General features: G+C 39.3%; 1 protein-coding gene across 1 annotated transcript in view; it reads right to left on the bottom strand.

Moving 5' to 3' along the window:
* The window catches only part of CFAP44 (cilia and flagella associated protein 44), a 119,489-nt gene that overhangs the window by 36,498 nt on the left and 55,717 nt on the right, over positions 1–27,274 (bottom strand). Inside the window, exons 18-24 of the mRNA XM_084873970.1 lie at positions 27,011–27,250; positions 13,357–13,502; positions 12,503–12,773; positions 8,084–8,139; positions 6,531–6,693; positions 4,526–4,656; positions 2,373–2,569 (exon numbers count right to left, since the gene is read on the bottom strand). Of these exons, the coding sequence (XP_084730096.1) occupies positions 2,373–2,569; positions 4,526–4,656; positions 6,531–6,693; positions 8,084–8,139; positions 12,503–12,773; positions 13,357–13,502; positions 27,011–27,250 (1,204 nt within the window). The remainder of the gene's footprint in view (positions 1–2,372; positions 2,570–4,525; positions 4,657–6,530; positions 6,694–8,083; positions 8,140–12,502; positions 12,774–13,356; positions 13,503–27,010; positions 27,251–27,274) is intronic.

Genomic DNA, 27,274 nt, shown 5'->3' with positions numbered 1-27,274 from the left:
ATATCACAGCAGGGGAAGGAGAAAGGGAGTCCTATTTGAGATGTATAACTTGAAGTGACATATGCCAACTGCAGGAGTCTGTGGCCAATTTAAAACTGATCAGAAACATACAATCTAAGCTACAATTTTAAAGCTATTAGCTTTCGGCCCTTGTTCAGGATGGTGGACAAGGCCTCCTGGCATGTCATGTCTGACATCCTGGTGCCAAGGAGCTTTGGGTGCAGTGACTCAAGGAGGAATATCAGTCTCTCATTTGTTATGAGGAAAACGAGAACTGGGGCAATGATTGGTTCCCATGCAGTCCAACAGGGAAGGACTGGGTGGTATGGAAAATGCTGGTATATTCATGATCTCTTCAAATGAGTTTGACACCAAGTGTGAAATTCCTACTCCTATCCTACTACTGCTTCAGAAATTGCAGTCCCAGAACTGGATGGAAAAACAGCAAAGAGATGTATAGGGGTGGGAAAACATGTCTGGCTGCTCCCTTTAAGCCTTTGTGGAACAGGAACAGGCCCACAAGACTACCTCATCTCATGGCTCTGGGGCTGGGCCCACAGCTGGGACAGTGGAAATCCCTTTCGGAATCCAGAAAGGTGTGACCCAGAGTAAAGAGAAATGCAACCAATGAAGGATGGAACCAGAGAGGCCGGGCAGAAAGCCCTTTGAGAGGAAAGGTTCCTGTCAGCATGTGCATCCCTCTTCTTACTCATCTAACTGCTCCCCCCAAGGTCCCTCGCCTATTGTTACCATGGAGCTGCAGCAGGCACTGTTGAAAACAACCACCTCAAAACAATATCGCAACTGAATTTCTAAGGCTACGCGGGGAGGGGAAGATTAGGGCTTTAGAAAGCCAAAAGGTAATTTCTATCTCTTCCCCTGAAGGGCTAGGGGGTGACTGAAAGTGGGTACAGGGTCTCTCTGGTTTCTGGAGATAACATCAATAAAAACTGCATCCTCGGGGCGGGGGGGGGGGGGGGGTAATTGGCTTTGTCAATTAATAAGTATCTACTGGGGGAATTACTCAGTTCATGTTCAAGCTGGAGATGTAATTTAGAGATGCATGAAAAATGTTAATGAGATGGCCATATGGTTATAACCCACCACGTCATATTTCTGATATTTAATAGTATAGAAAAAGGACGAGTTTGATGTGGCCTGGATGGTCATGGAGAGGCTTTATTTTTTAAAAAGTATAATTCAATCTGGATTCCCATGAACTGAAAGAATCCAGAGAAGAGTGAACTGGTCACTCTGGCAGGAGCCTGCATGTGGGAGCATCAGGCATAATCAGAGAGCAGCAAGAGGGCGACAGACTGAAAATACAAGTATGGGAAGGCACCGTTAACAGGAAACAGAGGAGGGGTTCCCCGTGGGAAACACTGCTGGGATAACGGTTTCAGCATTTATCCCAGAGGCAGAAAAGAGCTGCAAAAGGTTTCTGGGTTTCATGAAGCGGATACACCGGCTTCAGTGAAAGGACTGTACCAAGGGCACAGCCCGGGCCTCGCCAGGCTGCCGAGCCCTTACTGCTTCTTGCCCGGCTCTCCAAGCCATGCCCTGAACTCCTGTCTTCCTGCTAGTCATTTGCAGCCACCCCATGGGCAGTTACAAGAGGCAGGTCACAGGAATTAGAAGTACTGCTGTCACATCTATATTCTCAGCTCAGTGTTCTGTTTAAGGCACATGCTCTTGGAAAAACAGTCTGAATATTGTCTTCTGGCCCCACACTCTGAGGCAGAGTCCAGGAATCTGGGAAGAAACAATGCCTTGAAATTAGCATCTGGGGAAATCCTAGATTTAAAAATAGGTGGATAGAGGTTTGGCGCAGTGGATAAAGCGTCGGCCTGCAGACTGATGGGTTCCTGGGTTCGACTCCAGTCAAGGGCACAGGCCTGGCTTTCAGGCTCCGTCCCTGGCTCTGGTTGGCATGCGGGAGCCAGCCCATTGAAGTGTCTCACGTGGATGTTTCTCTCTCTTTCTGCCTCTCCCCCTCCCTTCCACTCTCCCTAAAAATAAAAATCAATGGAAAGTTGATTAACTATAAATAAATAATAAATAAAATAAGAGTAGGTGGAAGCTGGAAGCATCCAGTACACATATCCTCTCAGTCCCAGGACCGGGTGGGTTTTCTCGCACGGCCTGTATCGAATAGGAACGTTGGTTGACGCATTTGCTGGAGAAAGTTGGCCTCTCATTCCAAGCCATACCAAGTTCCTTTTGATTATTTTTTTCCAAAGAAACAAAGGACGGGAGACAGAGACTGAGCTCAAGCCACCAAAAGGTATTCCAGTGTTCTGCTACAGAAATACAAGTTGGTTTTGAGGTCTTAAGTGAAGAAGACTGAAGAGCCTTGTGGTCATTTAGGTTACCTGTCTCTTTCAGGCTGTCCTTTCTTCCGGCTCCTTCCTTTTCATACCTCTCCAGCTTGCTTGCCCTTCTGTCAGACTGACTGGGCCGTTTGGATTTGAAATACTTGGAGGGCTTCACGAGCCTATAGGAGGTTATCTTGTGATCACTTTGAATGGCGTGAACCACGATAGTATCACCTTCCAGCAAGTCGCGAAACCTGAAAAAAGAAAATAAGCATCTGCAATAGTCACCGTTTTATTCGTTGACACCATTTTAATCATTCTATATGACTGTTAGGCAATAAAGCAAGACTGCAATACACTATGCTTATAAATACTTTATCAAAGCACACGGGATCCAACATTCTACCAGGCGTATATCAACAAGGAGGTAATGGAAATTGGGTAAGGCTTGGTTAAAGAGCAAATAGAATTTTCTTTTAAATTAAAATACTAAACAACCCATTGTTAATCAGTATAATACCAATATTTTGCTAATATGTAGGGGAAAAAAATTTCAAGCTAACTGTAGTTTAATGATAAATGGATGACATCAAACAGAGAAAATGTAATCTACCCCCCTATCTATTAACTCGTATTATCTATACATTAGAGGCCCGATGCACAAAATTCATACAAGGGGCTCAGCCCTCGAAGCCGGGGTTTCATCCGGAAGGTCATCCAGAAAGTCGTTCAGCTGTCCAGTCTAATATTTGCTTTTATTATTATAGATATACCTTATTATATCTCATTTATTACATATAAAAATAGTGAGATGGATATACTCATATGTATATCATATTACCCTATTAGCCTCTATAAAAATCATTAAGCTCAGAAATTCATACTACTTTCTAGTATGTCTTTCTCATATACCCCAAAGAGATTTACCTTTTAAAAGTCCTTCAATTATGTCTTTGTGTGTGTGTGTGTGTGTGTGTGTGTGAGTGTGCCTGTGTGTGTTTATGCATATGTGTGTATGTGTGTGTGTGTGTGTGTTTGGAGAGGGTGCAGGCTGGGCTGAGGGGCAGCATCTCGCATATATGTATACATACTAGAGGCCCAGTGCACGAAATTCATACATGGGGCCGGGGGGGGGGGGGGGGGTGTCTGTCCCTCAGCCAGCCCAGCCTCACCCTCTCCAATCTGGGATCCCTCTCACAATCCAGGACTGCTGGCTCCCAACTGCTCGCCTGCCAGCCTGATCACCCCCTTACCACTCCCCTGCCAGCCTGTTTGCCCCTAACTGCCCTCCCCTGCGGGCCTGGTCACCTAGTGTGTGTGTATATATATATATATATATATATATATATATACCCACTAGAGTAGAGGCCTGGTGCACGAAATTCATGCATGGGGGTGGGGCTGTCCTTCAGCCCAAACTTCACTCTCTTCAATCTGGGACCTCCTCGAGGGATGTTTAACTGCCTGTTTGTCCCAATCGTGCCTAAACAGGCAGTCAGACATCCCTCTCACAATCCAGCACTGCTTGCTCCCAACAGCTCACCTGCCTGACTTCCTGATTGCCTCTAATCGCTTCTGCCTGCCAGTCTGATCACCCCTAACCACTCGCATGCCAGGTCAGAGTATATATGAGATGCAGCCAATCAATGTTTCTTTCTTTTGTTCTCTCTCCCTCTTTCTCCTCTCTGCTTCCTTCAATCCTTCCTCCCTTCATCTCTTTCAAATCAATAAACATATACTTAGATGAGGATAAAAAATATTTATGCAGTTTACTGTCTATAAATTATATATTAAAAAGAAAAGTAATTCTCCCTGTCAAATTGGTACATGAAAGGAATAAAAGGATAAAACAGGAAGTTGTCTTTCATCATAGTTCTTTGGTTCTATTTTATTTTTGTTTGTTTTTAATATTTACATGTTATTTTATCAATTAGAGAAAAATAATTTGTTAAAAACAGGAAGTAAATATATATTACATAATTGGGTCTATATCTAATTGTTAAACCATTTCTCAGATTTAAACTTCCAAGGAGTGAGCAGAAAGCTCAAGAGATTATTAGTGGGAATGACAAGAAGATTTCTTAAGATTTCAAGAGGTAGTTCATATTTCAGAAGACCTCTTATCTGACCACTTTGATTAAGTCACTGCAAGCCATTTTATTCACTATATGCTCTCAAGCATCTTAAGTGGCAAGAAATATGGATCCTACCTTTTCTCTAGCTTCTTTAGGCCAAGTTCATGCTTCTCTTTTTCCCAAGCTAATTCCTTTTCCACTTGTTGAATTTTCTGAGCTGTTTTTCTGTTCATCTCAGCACGAATTTTGGAATCTATATTAAAATCCTGCAGATAGGTAGATTTGTTCATCAAAATGAGTACTTTATCAGTGTACTTTATCAGTCCTATACCATATATACACATTTTAAGTTTTGTCCTCAATTTCCTGCCGCATCATTACTCTCTCCCAAATATCATAAACACTCTCCATTCTAGAAGGAAATAATATACTTTGATCTTACACAAAAAGTATAATAGAAGACAGTTATCAAAAAAATTAACAATGGCCGAAGCCTGTTTGGCTCAGTGGTAGAGCGTTGGTCTGCGGACTGAAGGGTCCCAGGTTCGATTCTGGTCAAGGGCATGTACCTTGGTTGCAGGCACATCCCCAGTAGGGGGTGTGAAAGAGGCAGCTGTTCGATGTTTCTCTCTCATCGACTTTTCTAGCTCTCTATCTCTCTCCCTTTCTCTCTGTTAAAAATCAATAAAATATATTTTTTTTTAAATTAACAATGATCCAAATGAAGTTATATACTAAACAATCTTCTCACAGTAAAAATAATGAATGGTAACAGAACATTTTAAAAGTATATAAAAAGTATATAAAGTTTTAAAAAAATATTCTGGAGCTTCACAAAGTTTTAAAAAACTGTGTTCCCTCCACTCCAAAGCAATTACTGCTCCTCTCTGGGCACAGCTGGCCTTTAGCTCCTTAGGGGAGCACCTCCTCCCGCGTGACCCTACCCAGGAAAGACAGCGAAGTCTCTGGCATCTTCTTAACATGACCAAGTTTTGGTTACCAAGGGGGTTATTTTCCCCATAAAGATGCTTAGAGGCCTCATGTTTCCTACCTTCACGCCTGTAAAATCTCAGGTCCTTTGTTCAGACTAAATTGGGAGTAGCAATTATTCTTTCCCAGAGGAGCTGGAGTTTTAAGGCATGATGTTGCCTCAGTTGTTCTTTATTTTGAATTATGTCACCCATATTCTGCCAAGCGTCTACCTTTCTCTTACTGAAAGAGCATAAATATCTTTTAACCAATATGTGCTAACCATTATGATTTCACCTAAGCATTTTTATATGAAACTGACTAAGTGCCTCTAGAATGACAGGACTGGGTGAACCACGGATATAGTCAGGATGATAAATTCTCGGTTTTTATTTGATAAGGTGTTTGATAGTACTTCCATTTAGGAAGAAGTACAAAATGAAAAGAAAAAAAAAAAGGTCCTAGCTGGTTTGGCTCAGTGGATGGAGCATTGGCCTGTGGACCAAAGGGTCCTGAGTTCGATTCCAGGCAAGGGCACAGACCTTGCTTGCAGGTTCCTCTCGCCCCAGCTCTTACAGGAGACAACCAATCAATGTATTTCTCTCACATCGATGTTTCTCTCTGTCTTTCCCTCTCTCTTCCACTCTCTCTAAAAATCAATGGAAAAATGTCCTCAGGTGAGGATCAACAACAACAAAATGAAAAAAAGAATCACTGGTATGTAGATGGAGTTTTGCAATAAGTCACAAAGGGAAAAAAAATTAATCCCAAATTACCTTAAACAATTCAGTGTTCATCACCATAGTTACAAATATACTAAGTCAGAAATTTTTTGGATAAAGCAGGTATTATCTTTTCAACAGATCTGATGAATTATGAAAATGGAAGCAGCAAGAATCAGGATATATATATATATATATATATATATATATATATGGTTCGATATCTTTATTATATATATCTACATATAATAAAGAGTTGACAATAAGACTCAAACCTATTTTTGTATCTTGTTACTAAACAAACAAACAAAAAAGGTAAGGTAGCTAAATCCCAAAGTAAAGTTTGTATTTAAGAGGATTTTCTGCATCCAAACTAAGTTGTGTGACAAGTTCTACAGTAGTTTAGTGACCACCAACACATTGACTGGACAAATTTATTTTTGACTTACTGTCCGTTTAAACTTCATATGCTTTGGTAATTCTTCATTCATTTCTAACAATTTCAGATATTGATTCCTCAAAGCTTTGAGTTGTTCTCTCTTCTTGGCCTTCATTTCTTCCACTTCTTTCATTAACTTGTCATGTTCTCTTTTTCTTCTGGCATTCTCTATACTGAAAAAAATTTTTTGAAAGGACAACAAATTAGAATATAGAAACAGCAGAGAAAATTAGTATTAAATACTTGAAAATTTATTTAGCTTAGTCAACTTCTGTGACATATTGGTTTGTTTAGCAAAAGCTCAGGCTTAGTAGGTATATATCACGCTGTGCAGGTGGTCATCTTGTGATGACGTGAGGGCATGACACCACCTGGGCTATTATTAATATATATTAGAGGCCCAGTGCACAAAATTTGTGCGGGGGTTGGGGGGGGGGGGGCGCATCCCTCAGTCCAGTCAGCACCCTCTCCAATCTGGGACCCTTCAAGCGATGACCGACTGCCCATGTAGGCCCAATCTCATGGGCCTACACTAGCAGTCAGACATCCCTCTCACAATCCAGGACTGCTGGCTCCCAACTGCTTGCCTGCTTGCCTTCCTATTGCCCTAACTGCTTCTGCCTGCCAACCTGGTCACCCCTTAACCACTCCCCTGCCAGCCTGTTTGCTCCCAACTTCCCTCCTCTGCCAGCCTAGTCACCTCTAACTGCCCTCCCCTGCTGGCCTGATCACCCACAACTGCCCTCCCTTGCAGGCCTGGTCCCTCCCAACTGCCCTCCTGTGCTGGCCATCTTGTGTCCACACGGGGGCAGAATCTTTGATCACATGGGGGCAGCCATCTTGTGTTTTGGAGTGATGGTCAATTTGCATATTACTCTTTTATTAGATAGGATAGAGGCCTGGTGCATGGGTGGGGCAGGCTGGTTTGCCCTGAGGGATGTCCCGGATCAGGGTGGGGGTTCCCTTGGGGCAAGGGGTGGCATGGGTGAGGAGCATGTGGTGGTTTGCAGGATGGCCATGTCACCTGGCAACCCAAGTGGAAGCTCTGGTATCCGGAATTTATTTACCTTCTACAATTGAAACTTTGTAGCCTGGAGCGGAGCCAAACCTTCTGCTTGCTCCATGGTGGCAGCCATTTCTGTTGGGATTTATGTATCTTCTATAATTGAAACTTTGTAGCCGTAAGCAGAGGCCTGAGCTGGCCAGGGTATCTGGAAAGCTTGGCTTCCTCCATCACTGGGGGAAACCCTAGCCACCTGCTCTTTCCAGCTCCATGGCTCCACCATTTCGTTTGGATTTATGTATCTTCTATCACTGAAACTTTGTACCCTTGAGTGGAGGTCTAGACCAGCAAGGGCAGGCAGAAAGTTTGGCTTCCTCCATTGCCAGGGAAACCCAAGCCTCCTTCCTGTTCTCTGTGGCTGTAGCCATCTTGGTTGGGTTTATTTGCATATTCACTCCTGATTGGCTGGTGGGCATGGTTTGTGGGCTTGGCTTGTGGGTATAGGGGAGTGATGGTTAATTTGCATATTACTCTTTTGTTAGTAGTATAGATTCCCATACCTGTAGGCTTTAGGATCTTCAATATCTTCCGGAATTGGCTCTGATTCAATTCCAAACTGTAGGATGAGAAATAAAATGTTAATCCTTTTAAATTGCTTATTTCCCTTAAAATATCTAATCATAGTAAATTGAGGGTTTTTCACCTGCCAATTTCTAGCAACTATAGGCCTAAAAAGTATTTTCACAAAAAATAAACTAAGGAAAATATTGCAGTTGATTAAAGTTATTTATTTCTGTTTCATTTAAAGGGGTGAGTAGCCGAAACTGGCTTGGCTCAGTGGTAGAGTGTCGGTCTGTGGACTGAAAGATCCTGGGTTCAATTCCGGTCAAGGGCATGTACCTTGGTTGTGGGCACATCCCCAGTAGGGAGTGTGCAAGAGGCAGCTGGTCGATGTTTCTCTCTCATCGACGTTTTTAGCTCTCTATTTCTCTCCCTTCCTCTCTATAAAAAATCAATAAAATATGGTTTTTTTAAAAAGGGGGGGTAAGTAGAGAAAGTCTTAAAACTTAATATGTATGCAAAATGTTAATATCACAATATTGCCCCTTCAAATGTGAATTACTAATATTCATGTATTAGCAAATACACAATTTTTCTCAGTTATTTATTTTAAATACTGTCTTTTATTAATATATTCTTTTTATGCACATATAATCCCTCCCCCAATACCTCATGTATATACTAGACTTTTAAATATATATATATATATATATATCAGTTCTTTGGTTGATCTCTAACCACCCCCTGCCTCCCCTGCTTTCTCTCTGAGGTTGGACAGTCTGTTCAGTGTTACTTTGACTCTGGATCTATTTTTGTTTATCAGTTTATGTTGTTCATTATATCCCACATATGAGTGAGATCATGTGATATTTATCTTTCTCCCACTGGTTTGTTTTGCTTAGCATAATATTCTCCAGTTCCATCCATGCTATTGCAAATGGTAAAAGTTTCTTCTTTTTTTACCACAGTGTAGCGTTCCATTGTGTAGATGTACCAACGGTTTTTGATCCACTCATTTGCTGATAGGCACTTAGGCTGTTTCCAAATCTTAGCTATTGTAAATTGTGCTGCTATGAACATAGGGGTGCATATGTCCTTTCTGATTTGTATTCCTGGTTTCTTGGGATATAGTCCTAGAAGTGGGATTACTGGGTCAAATGGAAGTTCCATCTTTAATTTTTTTAAACTTAATTTCTTTATTGATTAAGGTGTTACATATGTAACCTTACTCCCCCATTACCCTCCTCTATCCACCATTCATGCTCTTACCCTCCTGCTATCTGTGTCCATTGGTTAGGCTTATATGCATGCATACAAACCCTTCAGTTTTTAACTTTTTGAGAAAACTCCATACTATTCTCCACAGTGGCTGCACCTGTCTACATTCCCAATAGCAATGCAGGAGGGTTCTTTTTTCTTCACATCCTGACCAGCATTTGTTGTTAGTTATTTGTTGATGATAGCCATTCTGACAGGTGTGAGATGGTACATCATTAGTGATTTGATTTGCATCTCTCAGATGATTAGTGACTTTGAGCATGTTTTCATATGACTCTGGGCCTTCTGTATATCCTCTTTCAAAAAGTGTCTATTTAGGTACTTTGCTCACTTTTTTGTTGTTTATCTTCCTTTTGTTAACTTATATGAGTTCCCCATAAATTTTGGAGATTTAAACCCTTATTTGAGAGAACATTGGCAAATATGTTCTCTCATACAGTGGGCTTTCTTATTGTTTTGTTGATTATTTTCTTTTCAGAAGCTTTTTATTTTTATATAGCCCCATTTGTTTATTTTCTCCTTAGTTTCCATTGCCCTGGGAGTTGTATCAGTAAAGATATTGCTATGACATATGTTTGATATTTTGCTGCCTATGGAGTCTTATAAGATTTTAAGTTTCCTGTCTTGTATTTAAGTCCTTTAACCATTTTGAGTTTATTTTTGTGTTTGGTGTAAGTTGATAATCTAGTTTCTTTTTTTTTTTTTTTTTTTTTTTTTTATGTATCTGACCAAATTTCCCAGCACTACTTATTGAAGAAACTGTCTTGACTCCATTGTATGCTCTTGGCTCCTTTGTCAAATATTAATTAAACATAAAGGCTTGGGTTGATTTCTGGGTTCTCCATCCTATACCATTGGTCTATATGTCTTCTTGTGCCATACGCAGGCACCTAGCAGCCAGGGATGAGGCGGGATGATGACAATTGGTGCCAGAATGGGCCTTCCTTTTCCCGGCTGCCAGCACCACTTTCACTATGGCCTTTCCACCTTCCCACACTGCTCAGAGGCCTGGAGCAGCTGGGGGTGGAGTGGAACACTTGCGCCAATTAACCTTCCATCTTTGTTGGGTTAATTTGCATACTCGCTCCTGATTGGCTGGTGGTAGAGTCAATTAGCCTGTTATTCTTTTATTAAGTAGATAGGTAAAGACTCTTTTTTGATCAATTTGTTTTGTTACCATGCTAGTCTTTATATGTATGAAATGAAGTCTAAATATCTATATTATAAAAGGCTAGGGGACAGAACGCCAGAACAACCAAACAAATGGTCACCAGGAGGTGCATGGAGCACCTCTCGGTCCCTTCCCTCAGCCCGCTCACTGCTCGCAGTGGTAAGGCTGGCGGCACATGTGGCAGGGCTGGCAGGCAGGGCTCCGGTCTCATGTAGCAGGGCCTGCAGCTTGTGTGGCAGGGTGTGAGGCTCACAGTGGTGAGCTACTCAAGCATGATGGGTCTGGGTCTCGCATGGCTTTGCACGCTGGGCTTCTAGTTTTCAAATAAGGCAGGTTTATGACTTTAATAAAAGTGGAATCATAAATCATGACCAATGTAAGAGACAGTGATGGCTAATACATTGCAGTTACCATTAATCACTTAGGATATACTTGATTAAATTGTATTTATTGCCAAAGCCAGTTTGGCTCAGTGGATAGAGCATCGGTCTGCGGACTGGAAGGTCCTGGGTTTGATTCCGGTCAAGGGCATGTACCTTGGTTGCAGGCACATCCCCAGTTGGGGGTGTGCAGGAGGCAGCTGATCGATGTTTCTCTCTCATCGATGTTTCGGACTCTCTGTCCCTCTTTCTTCCTCTCTATGAAAAATCAATAAAATATATATTTTTTAATTGTATTTATTTCCAGAGATAAGTCCCTTAGTTCTCCAAATTAGTGTGATTTTCCAGGATCTCCTGGCCTCAGCTGTTTACAATAAATTTGAGTTTAAACAAAGGTGCTCCCAACTGTTTCAAAATGTATGTCAATTGTTCTCAATCTTGGTTGCAAGTTTTGCAAGATTAAATCACAGAGGCTGGGAAAGCTAGGGGTACAGAAACCTGGACCTCACCTTCAGAGATTCTGATGTAACTGCTCTGGGGCAGGGCTCAGGCTCTGTACGTTTAAGGACTCCTTAGCTGATTCTGATGTACAATAAGGTGATAACCCCAGAACTATGCAGAGCTTAGTTTTTTGTTAGTTTTTTTCAATTCTTTCTGATTTTTCCTTCTTAAAAGCAGACTCTGCTTCAGTGATTTAAAAAATGTTGATTGCAATCATACGTAAAAGGACACTATTATACAAATGCAGGATGTATTTTTTCCTATCCAATATGGGTTTCCATAGAGAGCGTTGATCTCCATAGAATGATAAAGATTTTCATCTTGTTCATACACTTTCTATTCTACAATTACTCTTCCTGAACCTCTTTAGACAACAGTCCATTTTCCAAATTTACCTGCTCAAATCTTCCCTATGTTCTTTGTAAGTTGGCTACCTGGTAAGTGGGAGGCCAATGTGTTCACAAGAATTTTTAACTCTGGTTTTACTAATACAATGCCTTACCCCCAAAGCAATTCCAATAGTTATTATAATTTTATCTAAAGGAACCACTTTGATAATAGGAAATTCAGGTTCTGCGACAGGGCCAAAGAATACACTTTAGGGATCTAAACCCTCAATCTTTATTACAAGGCCAGTGATGTATTCTGCTTAAGAATACAATAATTTAACTGAATCTTCAATCATGATCCACATTGTCATATTCTAATACTACAGGCAACCATGTTTTTACAACTTCTTTCAAAGGCACAAATTATGGTGTTCAACTCATAAATTCCCTTTCAATGAGTGAATGAATAAATAAAAAGCAAAATACATATCTGAAAAAATGTGCATTTTTAAAACAATTTTTGTTTTAGTGATTGATACAGAAAAACTGACAGTCTTTTTAATTTGGATAATTCTATATCATTAGTAATAAGGAGAATTCAACATCTCTAATTTTTTAAAAAGAGTCACCAGAAAATCAAGATTAGATTAGTCTACAAGGTAAATGTATCTAAATAGTTTTCAATTTTTAAAGAATAGGAACAACTTCAGCATCACTATTTTAAAATAAAGGGTTTGTTGTTGTTAGTCAGTTACTTACCCTGGGAGATGGCACTTTGGCTTTTACGCTTTCTTTTAACTCAAAGAGAGAGAAAATGGTGAAAACAAAGATATTACCATCTGCTCCAGTAGTCACCAAAAACTGGTCATCAAAGCTAGCACAAATGTTTGTGATACATCCATAATTATTGTCATGCACAGTAAAGTGCCAGTAGCTTTCCAGAGTGGTCAATAAAGAGTCATTCTGACTGAGGACATAGACTCGAATTGCTCCATTGCGCAGTCCACAAAACATAAAATCTTGATTAATACTGTGAAACAAAAAGAAAGCAAATTGTTCTTCATATTAATGTGAAAATGTTTAATTTTAAATTGTCAAATTTCTAAATTTTTAGTAACGAAGGCTTTATTGACTAAATTATGTCCCCCTCAAAAGTCACATGTTGAAGCCCTCACAAACCATGGAAGCCCAAGAAAGCCAATACAAAAGGGTAGAGGGGAAAGAAGCCTATTTGAAAGTTGAACATTTGGTCTCCAAAAGGATGACTGGCATATATGTTTAATTCATAATTATTAAAGGGGTAATAATTCAATTTGTGATTTCTCCAGTATCATAATCCTGACCATGCAGTAGAATCCTCCTAAAAGAGAGTAAATCCACACAATTCTTGATAGACAGAATTTTTGACAAGATATGTGATAGAGTAGATTAAAATACAGTTTTAATATTAGCTTTGATTCTATTTATTCCTTTGATTTATTTAACCTTGCTTGAGAAGCCCCCCATTTAGACAGATCTTTGAAAACTGACAATATTCACAATGGACAAAAACATAGATACCAGTGGGTTGTTGTTGTTGTTGTTGTTTTTAAGATTTATAAAATTCTGTTCACCTGAAAGTGATGGTATGGATGGGGTTATCATCTGTACCCTCAAGAAAACGGAAATCAATAGGTTCATCTTTCCTTTTTGTGATATCAATGCTTTCTTCATATGGAGGGAGTGCACAATGATACAGAAAACCAGAATCATAGCCACCCTGGAAAAGGGAGAAATAACATATGTGAATATAAGACACATATAACCTATGAGAAGTTTTTATGATTTTAATTTTAAAGCATAAAATAGATGTCTTACTTTCCTTAATATATTTTTATTTATTTTAGAGAGGTGTGGAGAGGGAGAGAGAGTTAAAAACATCAATGATGAGAATCATTGATTGGCTGCCTCTTGCACACCTCCTATTGGGGATCAAGCCTACAACCCAGGCATGTGCCCTGACCAGGAATCAAACAATAACCTCCTGGTTCATAGGTCAATGCTCAATAACTGAGTCTCACCAACTGGGCAAAATAGATGTCTTAAAACATCTACTTTATGTGACTTCTATGATTATAGATAGGTTTTATAAATTATCTCCATTATCCACTTATATGCACCTATGCAATTATAATATACCTAATGATGATTTGTTTCCAATTAAAAGTCAATAGAAGAATGTTCTCATTTTCTGACTACCTACTGAATTCCATTTTATTTCAAGTATTATCCCGAATAACCAATATTTAATAAGTTTTATATGCCATGCAAATCCCAGACAAATCCACACACTCCACATTAAAGATAATATCAAAGACTATTTTTAAGGTTGAAAATGTAATCATAAAGATATAGAAAAAAAATGAATAGCAAGAAAAAAATAAACCAAAATGATACTAAGAAAATGCCTTTTGGAGACAATGAGGGAAGATAAATGTAATTAAGTATTCTAAGATCTTTTTTTTTCTCTAGGACTAATAAAAGAATACATTTATATCAAATTATATTAGGTTAAGGATGCATATTATGATCTTTAGGATCACTTCCAAAAGAATAGTAAAAGAATATATAACTAATAACCTAATAGAGGAGGAAAATGGTAAAGTGCTTTAATCATCCAATAGAAGGTGAAAGAGGAACATAAAATTGGTGTGATAAATAGAAATAGTAAGATGGTGGATTTAATACATTAGTTATTATCTTAAATATAATTGGACATAGTACTCTATTAAAATAAAGACAAAAATTGCCCTAACTGGTTTGGCTCAGTGAATAGAGTGTTGGCCTGTGGACTGAAAGATCACAGGTTTGATTCCGGTCAAGGGCATGTATCTTGGTTGCGGGCACATCCCTAGTAGGAGGTGTGCAGGAGGCAGCTGATCAATATTTCTAACTCTCTATCCCTCCCCCTTCCTCTCTGTAAATAATCAATAAAAATATATTTTAGCCAAAGCCAGTTTTGCTCAGTGGATAGAGTGTCAGCTCAGGATGGACTGAGAGGTCCCAGGTTTGATTCTGATCAAGGGCATGTACCTTAGTTGCAGGCACATCCCCGGTGGGGGGTGTGCAGGAGGCAGCTGATCAATGTTTCTAACTCTCTGTCCCTCTTCCTTCATCTTTGAAAAAAATCAATTATATATATATATATATATATATATAATAAAGACAAAAATCAACCTACAGGATTTTAAAGAAGCCTAACTATATGCTGCTTATAAGAGTCATACTTTGAATGTAAGGGTATCAAAGGCAAAGGAAAAAGAAAAATTATTAACAACTCTGAGTTGTATTTTAGTAACTGGATGGATGCTCATCTCATTTACAGAGTTAGAAATGGAGTAAGCTTATATGTGGTTTAAAAGTTATATTTTAGGATCCAAGATGGCTGCACCCAGGTAAACACCTAGCCGCAGCCGCACACAACAATTTCAATAAAATACAACTAAAATATAAAACGGACATTACCCAGAACTACAGGAAAGTTGACTGACTGGAAATTCTACAGTGAGAAGCAAGGATAAAACCAGAAGGAAGCGCGGAGGAGCAGGAAAAGCCTAAGGTACGGAGACACGCGGCTCGCGGAGAGGACGGAGCCGGAGAGGAGGGGGAGGCGGAGTGCCTGGCTGGCGTTCCCTAGTGGAAAGGAGATAAAACTCCGACTGTGCTGGGCCCCCGACTGCTCTGAACCCCAGTTCTAGGCCAGACCCCGGGGACTCAGGCTCAGCCATAGGGAGCTGGGCTGTAAGGCAGAACCCTGGGGAGCGGCGAAAGGAGGTCCCGGAGGCGCGCACACTGCGCGCAGAGAAGGGACGGTCGGCTGTGCTGCGGGATTGCCCTGACGGGAAGGAGACTGGGGCTCCAGACTGCTCTGAACGCCACCTCCACCTGCACTTCCAACTGAACTAAACCCCAATACCGGGCTCATTGCGGGAGAGCATAGACTGTTTGGCAACAGGCGAAAATCGAGGGCACCTTTCTCTCAGAGGCGTCAGCAGCGAGCACTGAAGGACCCGCATAGGGCGGGGCTGACGGAAGCCAAAGCTGCAGGCTCCACCCTGAAACCCCGTCCCATCTGTAACTGCGAAATGCGACAACAAAATAGATCACAAACGAAAGAAATGGAGGACAAAAAGCTTCTGGATATAGAGTTCAAATCTACGCTTATAAGGTTTTTCAAGAATTTCCTAGAAAAGATCGATAAGACCTATGAGGATATGAAAAGAGATCAACTAGAATTAATAAGGAGTCATCAAGAAATGATAAGGGATCAACAAGAAATAAAGAATACATTGTCTGAAATAAAAAATATTTTACAGAGTCCTAAAAACAGAAGGGAAGATCGCAAGAATCAAGTCAAAGATTTGGAACATAAAGAGCCAGAAGACACTCCTCCACAGAAGCTAGAAGGCAAGAGAATCCAGAAAATTGAAGATAATGTAAGAAACCTCTGGGACAACTTCAAGCGAACCAACATCAGAATTATGGGGGTCCCAGAAGATGAGAGAGAGCAAGATATCGAAAACATACTGAAAGAAATAGTGACAGAAAACTTCCCCCACCTGGTGAAAGAATTAGACTTACAAGTCCAGGAAACGCACAGAACTCCAAACAAAAGGAATCCAAAGAGGACCACACCAAGACACATCATAATTAAAATTCCAAGAGCAAAAGACAAAGAGAGAATATTAAAAGAAGCAAGAGCAAAGAAAGTAGTTACCTATAAAGGAGCACCTATACGATTGTCAGCTGACTTCTCAACAGAAACCATGCAGGCCAGAAGGGAATGGCAAGAAATATTCAAGGTGATGAATAGTAAGAACCTACAGCCAAAGATAATCTATCCAGCAAAGCTATCACTCAGATTCGAAGGTCAGATAAAGAGCTTCACTAATAAAAAAAAAGCTAAAGGAGTTCATCACCACCAAACCAGAATTATATGAATTGCTGAAGGGGGTTCTTTCAGAAGAGAAAGTAAACAAAGATAAAAATTATGAACAACAAATACGTAACTATCAACAAGTGAATCTAAAAACCAAGGAAATTAAAAAAAAAAATCTGATGAACAATAGTAACTGTTGAATATAATAGAATCAGAGGTATGGAAGGGGAGTGAACTGATGATTCTTGGGGGAAAGGGGAGAGGGGGGCGTGGGAAGAGACTGAACATAAATTGTGCACCTATGGATGAGGACAATGGGGAGTGGGGAAAGGGCAGAGGGTGGGGTGGGAACCTGGTGGAGGAGAGCAATGGTTGGAGGGGAAAAAAAGGAACATTTGTAATAATATGAACAATAAAAACTTAAAAAAAAAAAGTTATATTTTAAACATGTTAATTTTGAGGTGTCAAGGAAAGATATCACATTGTATAGATACACAAATTTGAATATGAGAGGAGAGATTAATAATAGAGACAAATATTTAAGATTCATTGGCATATAATTGATATTTAAAGCCACAGGACCAGATGAAGTAACCTATAAGAAAGAAGGGGCCCAAGACCACATCCTAGAGTACTTCAAATTCCAAACCTGTTTAGCAAATGAGAAGCCAGTAGAAGAGACTAAAGAGAATTGGCCAATAGGATGTGGTACCTTTGCAGCCAGGAATTTTTTTTAAAAGGATGGGATAAATTCCTCCCATTGATGTGCCAACAGAAATCAAGGCTCAACTACAACAGAAAGGTATACACAGCTCATATGGGGAGCACATCTGATGTAACCAGTTCAGATGACTCAGGATACTATACCACTGGGCCCCATAGGATACCTACTACCTAAGGCTAGTCTATCAAGTCTGGGAGGTGTAGCAGCTCTACCTAATTCATAGAAACTAACACAGGGAGGCAGCCAAAATTAAGAGACAAAGAAACATGTCCTAAATGAAAGAACAGAACAAACTCTAGAAAAATGCAGGCTAATTAAATAAAATGGAAGCAAGCAATTTACCATATGCAGAGTTCAAAACACTGGTTATAAGGATGTTCAATGAACTTAGGGGAAGAATTGGTGAATTTAGTGAGAACTTCAAAAAGGGATAGGAAACATAAAAAATGAAGAGAGAAAACATAAAAAAGAACCAGTCAGAAATCAAAAATATAGTAACTAAAATGAAGAATACATTACAAGGAATCAACAGTACAGTAGATAAAGCAGAAAATTCAATCAGAGATTTGAAGATAAGGAAGCAGAAAACACCCCCACCCCTAAAAAAAATGTCTAAGTGAGGATAGTTTAAGAAACCTCTGGGACAACTTCAAGCATACCAACATTCATATCAAGGGAGTGCCAAAAAGAGGAGAAAGAGAACACAGAATTGAAAACTTATTTGAAAAAATAATGACAGGAAATTTTCCTAACCTGGTGAAGGAAAGAGACATACAAGTCCAGAAAGCACAGAGAATCCAAAACAAAATGAACCCAAAGAGGCCCACACCAAGACATATCATAATTAAAATGCCAAGGGTTAAAGACAAAGAGAGAATCTTAAAAGCAGCCAGAGGAAAAGAGTTAAGTTACCTACAAGGAAGCTCCCATAAGACTGTCAGCTGATTTCTCAATAGAAACTTTGCAGGCCTGAAGGTGTTGGCAAGAAATATTCAAAGTGATAAAAAGCATGAACAAACACCAAAATTACTCTACCCAGCAAACTATCATCTAGAATTAAAGGACAGATAAAAAGCTTCTCAAACAAGAAAAAGCCAAGGACTTCACCAAAACCAAACAAGTATTACATGAAATGTTCAAGAGTCTTCTAGAAGAAGAAGAAGAAGAAGAAGAAGAAGAAGAAGGAGGAGGAGGAGGAGGAGGAGGAGGAGGAGGAGGAGAAGAAGAAGAAGAAGAAGAAGAAGAAGAAGAAGAAGAAGAAGAAGAAGAAGAAGAAGAAGGGGGAGGGGGAGGGGGAGAGGGAGGGGGAGGAGAGGGAGGGGGAGGAGGGGGAGGGGGAGGAGAGGGAGGGGGAGGAGGGGGAGGGGGAGTGGGAGGGGGAGGAGGAGGAGGGGGAGGGGGAGGGGGAGGAGGGGGAGGGGGAGGGGAGGGGGAGGGGGAGGAGGGGGAGGGGGAGGAGGAGGTCAACAATGATATGGAAATTTTGGACTGGAATGTGCGGTGTTCCCTGGGCAGGATGGCTTTTCCTGGGCTCTTTGTCCCTTGGAGTCTAAGAATGAAACCAGGGACAGAAAATGGTATAGTGAAGGTGGGAATTTATTGAAGAACAAGTACAGATTCCCACGTGGGGAGGAGAAAAGACTCACAGCACAGATTCTCATGTGGGGCGGGGGAAAGAGTGCCAGTGAGTCCATTTTCCCTATGGTTTATAAAGGCTGCAGATATTTTTACCTTGATTTCCCCTCTGATTGGTCACTATTCCCTTCTGATTTGGTTACTATAGCAACTCCTGAGCCCTAAGGTCAAACCTCACGGGGACATAGGAGGCTCTCCTCCCTCATTGTTCTCCTAGTCCCTCTGGGCTTTCTTCCTTCTTCTCTTTATTCTGTAAAAGTGTTTTACTACTCCCAGCTCCCTTATCTTATGGAAATGTAACTTCTGCTACTCCCTTGTCTTATGGAAATGTACCCTTGTTAACAAGGTGATCACTTCATAAGTTATATAAATGTCTAGTTAGGGTTATATACATGAAACTAATATTATACACCAATGGTAATTGAAAATTTTAAAAAATATTTTTTAAAAAAAGGAGGATGGAGGCTCAGCTCTATAAAATGTTTCTGAAAAGTCAAATGGATAGAGAAGTGACCACTGAGCTAGGCAATATGGAAATCTTTGAAGGGAAGTGGTGGAGCTAGAAACTCAATTAGAAAGGGTTGAAGAGCAAATAGAAGTTGAAGAAATGAAGCCAGCTATTATAGATGACTATTTCAAGAAGGTTTCAAATAAAGCAGCAGTGGAGGGGGAAGGAAAGAGAGATTAAGGGGAAATTTTAAAATAAGTACTAGAGCATGTGTATGTGCTGATAAGAATTTAGTAACTAGAGAGAAGTTGATGATACAGAAGACCAGGTGGCTTACTTCAGATTCAACATCATTGAGAAAATAGAGGGGATGAGATCAAGAGACATCTAGAGCAGTGTCCTTGGGAAGGCCCAGAGGGCCATTCAAGATTTGTAACAATAGGCGAAGCAGACAAAAACTTGTACAGATCCCTGTATAGCATTAGATCTGATTGAAACAAGATAGGAAAATTGCATCGGATTGCTTATTCTCTCAGTGAAAGGTGAGATGAGATTATCGACGGATAGTGAGAGAAGGTGCAAAATGTTGGATGGAAGAAGAAATAAATAAAACAGTAATTTGTAAAGTGGGAAAGTGACATGGCTGGACAGTAGAACCAGCTTGCAGTGCGAGTACTCATTTGAGAACTACAGTCATGACTCCAAAGTAAGTCTGGTTTTCCACAGCATCTGCTTACCTGTAGGCACAGAGTTGGCAAATAGGTGGATCAAGTAGGATTAGTGTCACAGTCTCAGTGAGTTATAACAACCTTACACGTAGGTGTAGTTTAATGGTTAGGTCTAGAGCCAGATTATCTGTGTACAGATCCAGGTTCCACCTCTCATCTGTGACTTTGGATGAGCTACATAACCTCTCTATGCCTCGGTTTATGTGCAATGTACATAAGAACAATTATTTTATGGGATGATTGGGTAGATCACTTAGAATATTGCCTGGTACAGGATATGTAAGTTTCCATATGTAGCAAATAAAAGTACAGGATGGGTGTTAGCTTACTATGGTAATAATTTCACATATATGTAAATATTCAATAAAAGCATTATGCTGTACACCTTCAACTTATACAGTGCTATATTCCAATTAGATTTCAAAGAAACTTGTGGGGCATTAAATACAGAATGCCCAGTTAAATTTGAATTTCAGATAACTAACAATACGTTTCTTAGTGTAACTATGCACATGTGATACTTATCAGGCAATCCTAAGAATACACACTAGGTATGTTTCTTAAATTATAATTTTTTAATGCGTGTTTCAAAGACAGTAGAATTCTATTACATTACAGTTGTTTCTATGCCTCTCCTCATGACTATGAGGAAATTTTCTGAGTGCAGGAAAACCATGTATTATTTATCCCCTTACTCCTGAACCCCACACAAAAGTAGCCATCAACCATCTCCCCAATATTCATTTTTTATTCTTCTTTATTAGCTAAGTTTCAATTTTGTTCAGGGTCGCAATGTGCATATCCAAAAAATAATCATCTTCCCAGACTTCCATACAACATAGTTGTAGATAACAAAATGTAAGCAAAAGTCTACTGGATAGCACTACCATTATTTTCAAAATGCTAATTATTTTCAAAATGTATACACAACAGACTCAGCAGGAAAACACCTTAGACCTTTGCCTCTTCTATCTCTGATTCTTTTCCCCTTGACCTCTTAAAATATGAATGATTATCATAGATAATAAAATTTAACAAGTAGACATAAAGGAGATATATTAAGATGATATGGTAACTCACATTTATTCTTCAAAATCCACATCTTTTTTTTCTTTTTTCTTTCTTTTTCTTTTTTTTTCTTTTTTGGTGGTCACACATTTTTTTTTTACATTTTTTTATTAAATTATTATCTGTGTACATATTTTAACATTGCCCCCCCCCCTTTCATACATACCCTCCCTTCCCAGAGTTTTGTGTCCATTGGTTGTACTTATATGCATGTATACAAGTCCTTCAGTTGATCTATTGTATTATCTTCCCCAGATCTCCCTACCCTCCCCACTGTAATTTGACAGTCTGCTTATTGCTTTACTGTCTATATATATATATATATATATATATATATATATATATATATATATATATATTGGTTCATCAGTTTATAATGTTCTTTATTATCCATAAATGAGTGAGGTCATGTGGTATTTCTCTTTCATTTACTGGCTTATTTCACTCAGCATGATGTTCTCCAATTCCATCCAGATTGCTACAGATAATGAGAATTACTACTTTTTATGGCAGCATAGTATTCCATTGTGTAGATGTACCATAGTTTTTGGATCCAATCATCTGCTGACGGGCACCTAGGCTGTTTCCAAATTCTATTGTAGATTGTGCTGCTATGAACATAGGGGTGCATATATCCTTTCTGATTGGTGTTTCTAGTTTCCTGGGATATATTCTTAGGAGTGGGATTGCTGGGTTAAATGGGAGTTCCATTTTCAGTTTTTTTGAGGAAACTCCACACTGTTCTCCACAGTGATTGCACCAGTCTGCATTCCCACCAGCAGTGCACGAGGGTTCCTTTTTCTCCGCAACCTCGCCAACACTTGTCATTTGTTGATTTGTTGATGTTGGCCATTCTGACAGGTGTGAGGTGGTACCGCATTGTTGTTTTGATTTGCATCTCTCTGATAATTAGTGACTTTGAGCATGTTTTCATGTGCTGTTTGGCCTTCCTTCTGTCTTCTTTTGAAAATATTCTATTTAGGTCCATTGCCCATTTTTTAATTGGGTCATTCATCTTCCTTTTATTTAGTTGTATAAGCTGTCTGTAGATGTTGGAGATTAAACCTTTATCAGTGGTAACATTTGCAAATATGTTCTCCCACACAGTGGGCTTTCTTGTTTTGTTGATGGTTTATTTTGCTGTAAAAAAGCTTTTTATTTTGATGTAGTCCCATTTGTATATTCTCTTTTTAGCTTCCATTGCCCTAGAGGCAGTATCAGTGAAATGTTCTTTTGGCATATGTCTGAGATTTTGCTGCCTGTGGATGCTTCTAGTATTTTTATGGTTTCCCGTCTGATGTTTAAGTCCTGTAACCATTTTGAGTTTATTTTTGTGTATGGTGTAACTTGGTGATCTAGTTTCATTCTTTTGCATGTATCTGTCCAATTTTCCCAATACCATTTATTGAAGAGACTGTCTTGACTCCATTGTATATTCGTGCCTCCTTTGTAAAATATTAACTGAGCATAGTGATTTGGGTTGCTATCTGGGTACTCGATTTGATTCCATTGATCTATATGTCTGTTCTTGTGCCAGTACCAGGCTGTTTTGAGAACAGTAGCTTTGTAATACAAATACAGCTTTGTAATACAGCTTGAAGTCTGGTATTGAGATTCCTCAAACTTTACTCTTCTTTCTCAGGATTGCTGTAGCTATTCGGGGTCTTTTATTGTTCCAAATGAACTTTTGGAGAGTTCTTTCTAGGTCAGTGAAATATGCCCTTGGTATTTTAATGGGGAGTGCATTGAACCTATAGATTGCTTTGGGAAGTATGGACATTTTGATGATGTTGATTCTACCAATCCATGAACATGGTATGTTCTTCCATCTCCTTACATCTTCCTCTATCTCTTTTTTCAGTGTCGTGTAGTTTTCCGCATATAGGTACTTTACTTCCTTAGTTAAATTTATTCCTAGGTATCTTAAATTTTTTGGTGCGATGGTAAATGGAATTGCTTTTTTAGTCTCTGTTTCTGTAATTTCACTGTTGGTATATAGAAATGCCATGGATTTCTTGGCGTTAATTTTGTATCCTGCTACATTGCCAAATCGATTTATTAAGTCAATTAGTTTTTTAATGGAGTCTTTTGGGTTTTTTATGTACAATATCATGTCACCTGCAAATAAGGATAACTTTACTTCTTCTTTTCCAATTTGGATGCCTTTTATTTCCTCTTCTTGTCTAATTGCAATGGCTAGTACTTCCAGTACTATGTCAAACAGGAGTGGCAATAGTGGGCGTCCCTGTCTTATTCCTGTTCTTAGAGGTAATGGTTTTAGTTTTTTCCCATTGAGTATGATGTTGGCTGTGGGTTTATCATATATAGCTTTTATTATGTTGAGGTGTGATCCTTGTACTCCCACTTTGTTGAGAGTTTTTATCAGGAAAGGGTGTTGGATTTTATCAAATGCTTTTTCTGCATCAATTGATATGACTATATGATTTTTATCTTTCAATTTGTTTATGTTATGTATCACGTTTATTGATTTGCAGATATTGTACCATCCTTGCATTCCTGGAATAAATCCTACTTGGTCATGTTGTATGATCTTTGTGATGTTCTGCTGGAGCTGATTTGCTAGAATTTTGTTGAGGATTTTGGCATCTATGTTCATGAGGGATATTGGCCTGTAATTCTCTTTCATTGAGTTGTCTTTATCTGGTTTTGGTATTAGGGTGATGCTGGCTTCATAGAAGGAGTTTGGAAGTGTTCCTTCCTCTTGAATTTTTTGGAATAGTCTGAGGAGGATAGGTTTTAGTTCTTCCTTGAATGTTTGGCAAACCTCTCCTGTGAAGCCATATGGCCCTGGGCTTTTGTTTGCTGGAAGCTTTTTGATGACTGTTTCAATTTCTTCCCAAGTCACTGCTCTATTGAGATTTTTAGATTCTTCCTGATTGAGTTTTGGAAGGTTGTATTTTTCTAGGAATATGTCCATTTCCTCCAGGTTGTTCAGTTTGTTGGAATAGAGTTGTTTGTAGTATTTTGTAACAATCCATTGTATTTCGGTGGAGTCTGTTGTTATTTCACCTCTTTCATTTCTGATTTTGTTTATTTGAGTCCTCTCTCTTTGTTTCTTGGTTAGCCTGGCTAGAGGTTCATCTATCTTGTTTATCCATTCAAAGAACCAGCTCTTGGTTTTGTTGATCTTATGTATTCTTTCTTTGGTCTCTATGTCGTTTATCTCCGCTCTGATTTTTGTTATTGCCTTCCTTCTGCTTACACTGGGTTTTTCTTGTTGCTCTTTTTCTAACTCTTTGAGTTGTAGAGTTAGATAATTTGTTACCATTTTTTCTTATTTTTTGCAATAGGCTGGTAGAGATATGAACTTCCCTCTCAAAACTGCTTCTGCTGTGTCCCATAGATTTTTGGATTGTTGTTTTCATTGTCGTTGGTTTCCAGGATGTTTTTAATTTCTTCCTTGATTTCTCTGATAACCCAGTCCTTATTTAATAACATGCTGTTTAGTCTCCATGTGTTTGATTTCTATGGATTATTTTTATTGTAGCTAATTTCCAGTTTTATGCCACTATGATCTGAGAAGATGCTTGATATGATTTCTATCTCCTTGAACTTGAAAAGACTTTGCCTATGTCCCAAAATGTGATCTATCTTTGAGAATGTCCCATGTGCACTTGAGAAGAATGTATATTGTGTGGCTTTGGGGTGAAATATTCTGAAGATGTCGATTAATTCCCTCTGGCCTGGTGAGTCATTTAGGATTGATATTTCTTTGCTGATTTTTTGTTTAGATGATTTGTCCAAGGGTGACAGTGGGGTATTAAAATCTCCTACTATGATTGTATTGCTATTAATCTCTCCCTTAATGTCCTCCAGCAGTTATTTATTTATTTATTTATTTATTTATTTATTTATTTATTTGGTTGCTCCTGTATTGGGTGCATATATATTTACCAGGGTTATTTCTTCTTGTTGGATTGCTCCCTTCAGTATTATGAAGTGGCCTTCATTATCTCTTGTTATGTCCTTCACTCTGAGATCTAATTTGTCAGAAATAAGTATTGCTACCCCAGCTTTTTTTTCATTTCCATTTGCCTGGAAAACTTTTTTCCATGCCTTCACCCTCAGTCTGTGTGCGTCTTTTTTTCTGAAATGGGTTTCTTGTAGACAACAGATATATGGGTCTTGTTTTCTTATCCAATCTGTTACCCTATGTCTTTTGATTGGAGCATTTAATCCATTTACATTTAAAGATATTATTGATAGGTACTCATTTGATGCCATTTTTATTCTATACCCCTGTGTTCCTTCTTTGCTTCCTATTTATTTTTACAGTAGACCCTTTAGCGTTTCTTGCATTGCTGGTTTGGTGGAGATAAATTCCTTTAGTCTATTTTTGTCTGTGAAGCTCCTTATTACACCTTCAATTTTGATTGATAGCCTTGCTGGATATAGTATTCTTGGATTCAGACCCTTCCTTTGCATGACTTTGTATATTTAATCCCATTCCCTTCTGGCTTGATGAGTTTCTATGGAGTAATCAGTTGCTAGTCTGATGGGGGTTCCTTTATACGTAACTTTCTGTCTCTCTCTGGCTGCTTTTAAGATTATTACTTTGTCGTTGGTGTTTGCCAATTTAATTATAATGTGCCTTGGCATCGGTTTTCTGGGTTTCATTTTGCTTGGGACTCTGCAAGCATCTTGGATTTGTGTGGGTTTTTTCTTCTCTATCTCAGTAAAGTTTTCTGTCATTATTTCTTGAAATACTTTTTCCATGTCTTCCTCGGTTTCCTTTCCTTCTGGAACCCCTATTATTTTAATATCATTTTGTTTTGTATTGTCCCAAAGTTCCCTTCGGCTCTCCTCCTGCTTTTTAATTTTTTTTTTCCAGAAGCTGCTCTAATTGGGTATTTTTTTCAATCTTGTCTTCTAGCTCACTGATGCGGTCCTCTGCTTCTTCTAGTCTACTCTTGATGCTTTCTATTGAGTTCTTCATAGTAGCGATGTCATTTTTCATTTCTTCTTGGTTCATCTTCATTTCCTCTTGGTTCTTCTTCAATTCCTCTTGGTTCTTCTTCAATTCCTCTTGGTTCTTTTTCATTTCCTCTTGTTTCTTATTCATATCATCAAATTTCTCTTCCATTCTTTTTAGCCATCCTATGATCATTACTCTGAATTCTTGCTCTGGTAGGTTGCTTACCTCTAACTCGTTTACTTCCTTTTCTGGTGATGCCTGCTTTTCTTTCATGTGCGGGCTATTTCTTTGTCTCCCCACGGTTTCTCTTTTCAGGATGTCTGGTTATGTGGTATTCCTTCTCCTTTCCGTGGGTGATTGAAGAACTGCCTTGAATCCACGTGTTTGCGCCAATTGGGACATCACAGCTGCTCGATGGTCTCCTGTGCTGTGGGTTTTCCAGGCCTCAGAGAAGATCCTCCTTTCCTGGTAAGATGGCGCAGCCTTCCCTCTGAGCCTGTAGCTCTGAGAGAGGTCTCCACCGCCACAATGCTGGTTGCTTGGTCAGAAAATCCTGTCCAGCAGACCCTTCCTTACCTTCCTTTAGAGTTCTGCTGCCCCTTAGCTGCCAATCAATATTCCCTGAGTGACTCAGATGCTGCTTTTATCTGTTCTGGGACCAGGGTCAGAACCAAAATCCACATCTTTAATAGTAATTAATAAATGAAGTCTTACCATAAGAGTGAAAAAGTAAAAATGTACTAAAAATAATGACTATCAAATATGTTGGTGAAGGATGATGAAACAACCACTTATTACATTATTACTCACCAAAGAAACCCAGAACTTCCCTGGTCCAGAGTAAAACCCACAGAGGATGCGACTGGGGGTTGATGGAGTAAAGATTTCAGGTAATGGCTCCTCTACCTCCTCCTTTTCCTCCTCTTCTTCTTCCTTACCCTCCACCATCTCCCCATCTTCTTCCATCTCTGCTAGCCGTTTCCTCCTCTCTTCCTTTTCCTTCTCTCTCAACTCCTTGAGTTTCTTTCTCTTTTCAACTTCTATGAATCTCTTTTGTGAAAGAGACATTAAGGA

This window comes from Pipistrellus hanaki (assembly GCF_964339955.1).
Source record: "Pipistrellus hanaki genome assembly, chromosome: 2".
Lineage (NCBI taxonomy): Eukaryota > Metazoa > Chordata > Mammalia > Chiroptera > Vespertilionidae > Pipistrellus > Pipistrellus hanaki.
This window is presented reverse-complemented; position numbering and strand designations above follow the sequence as displayed.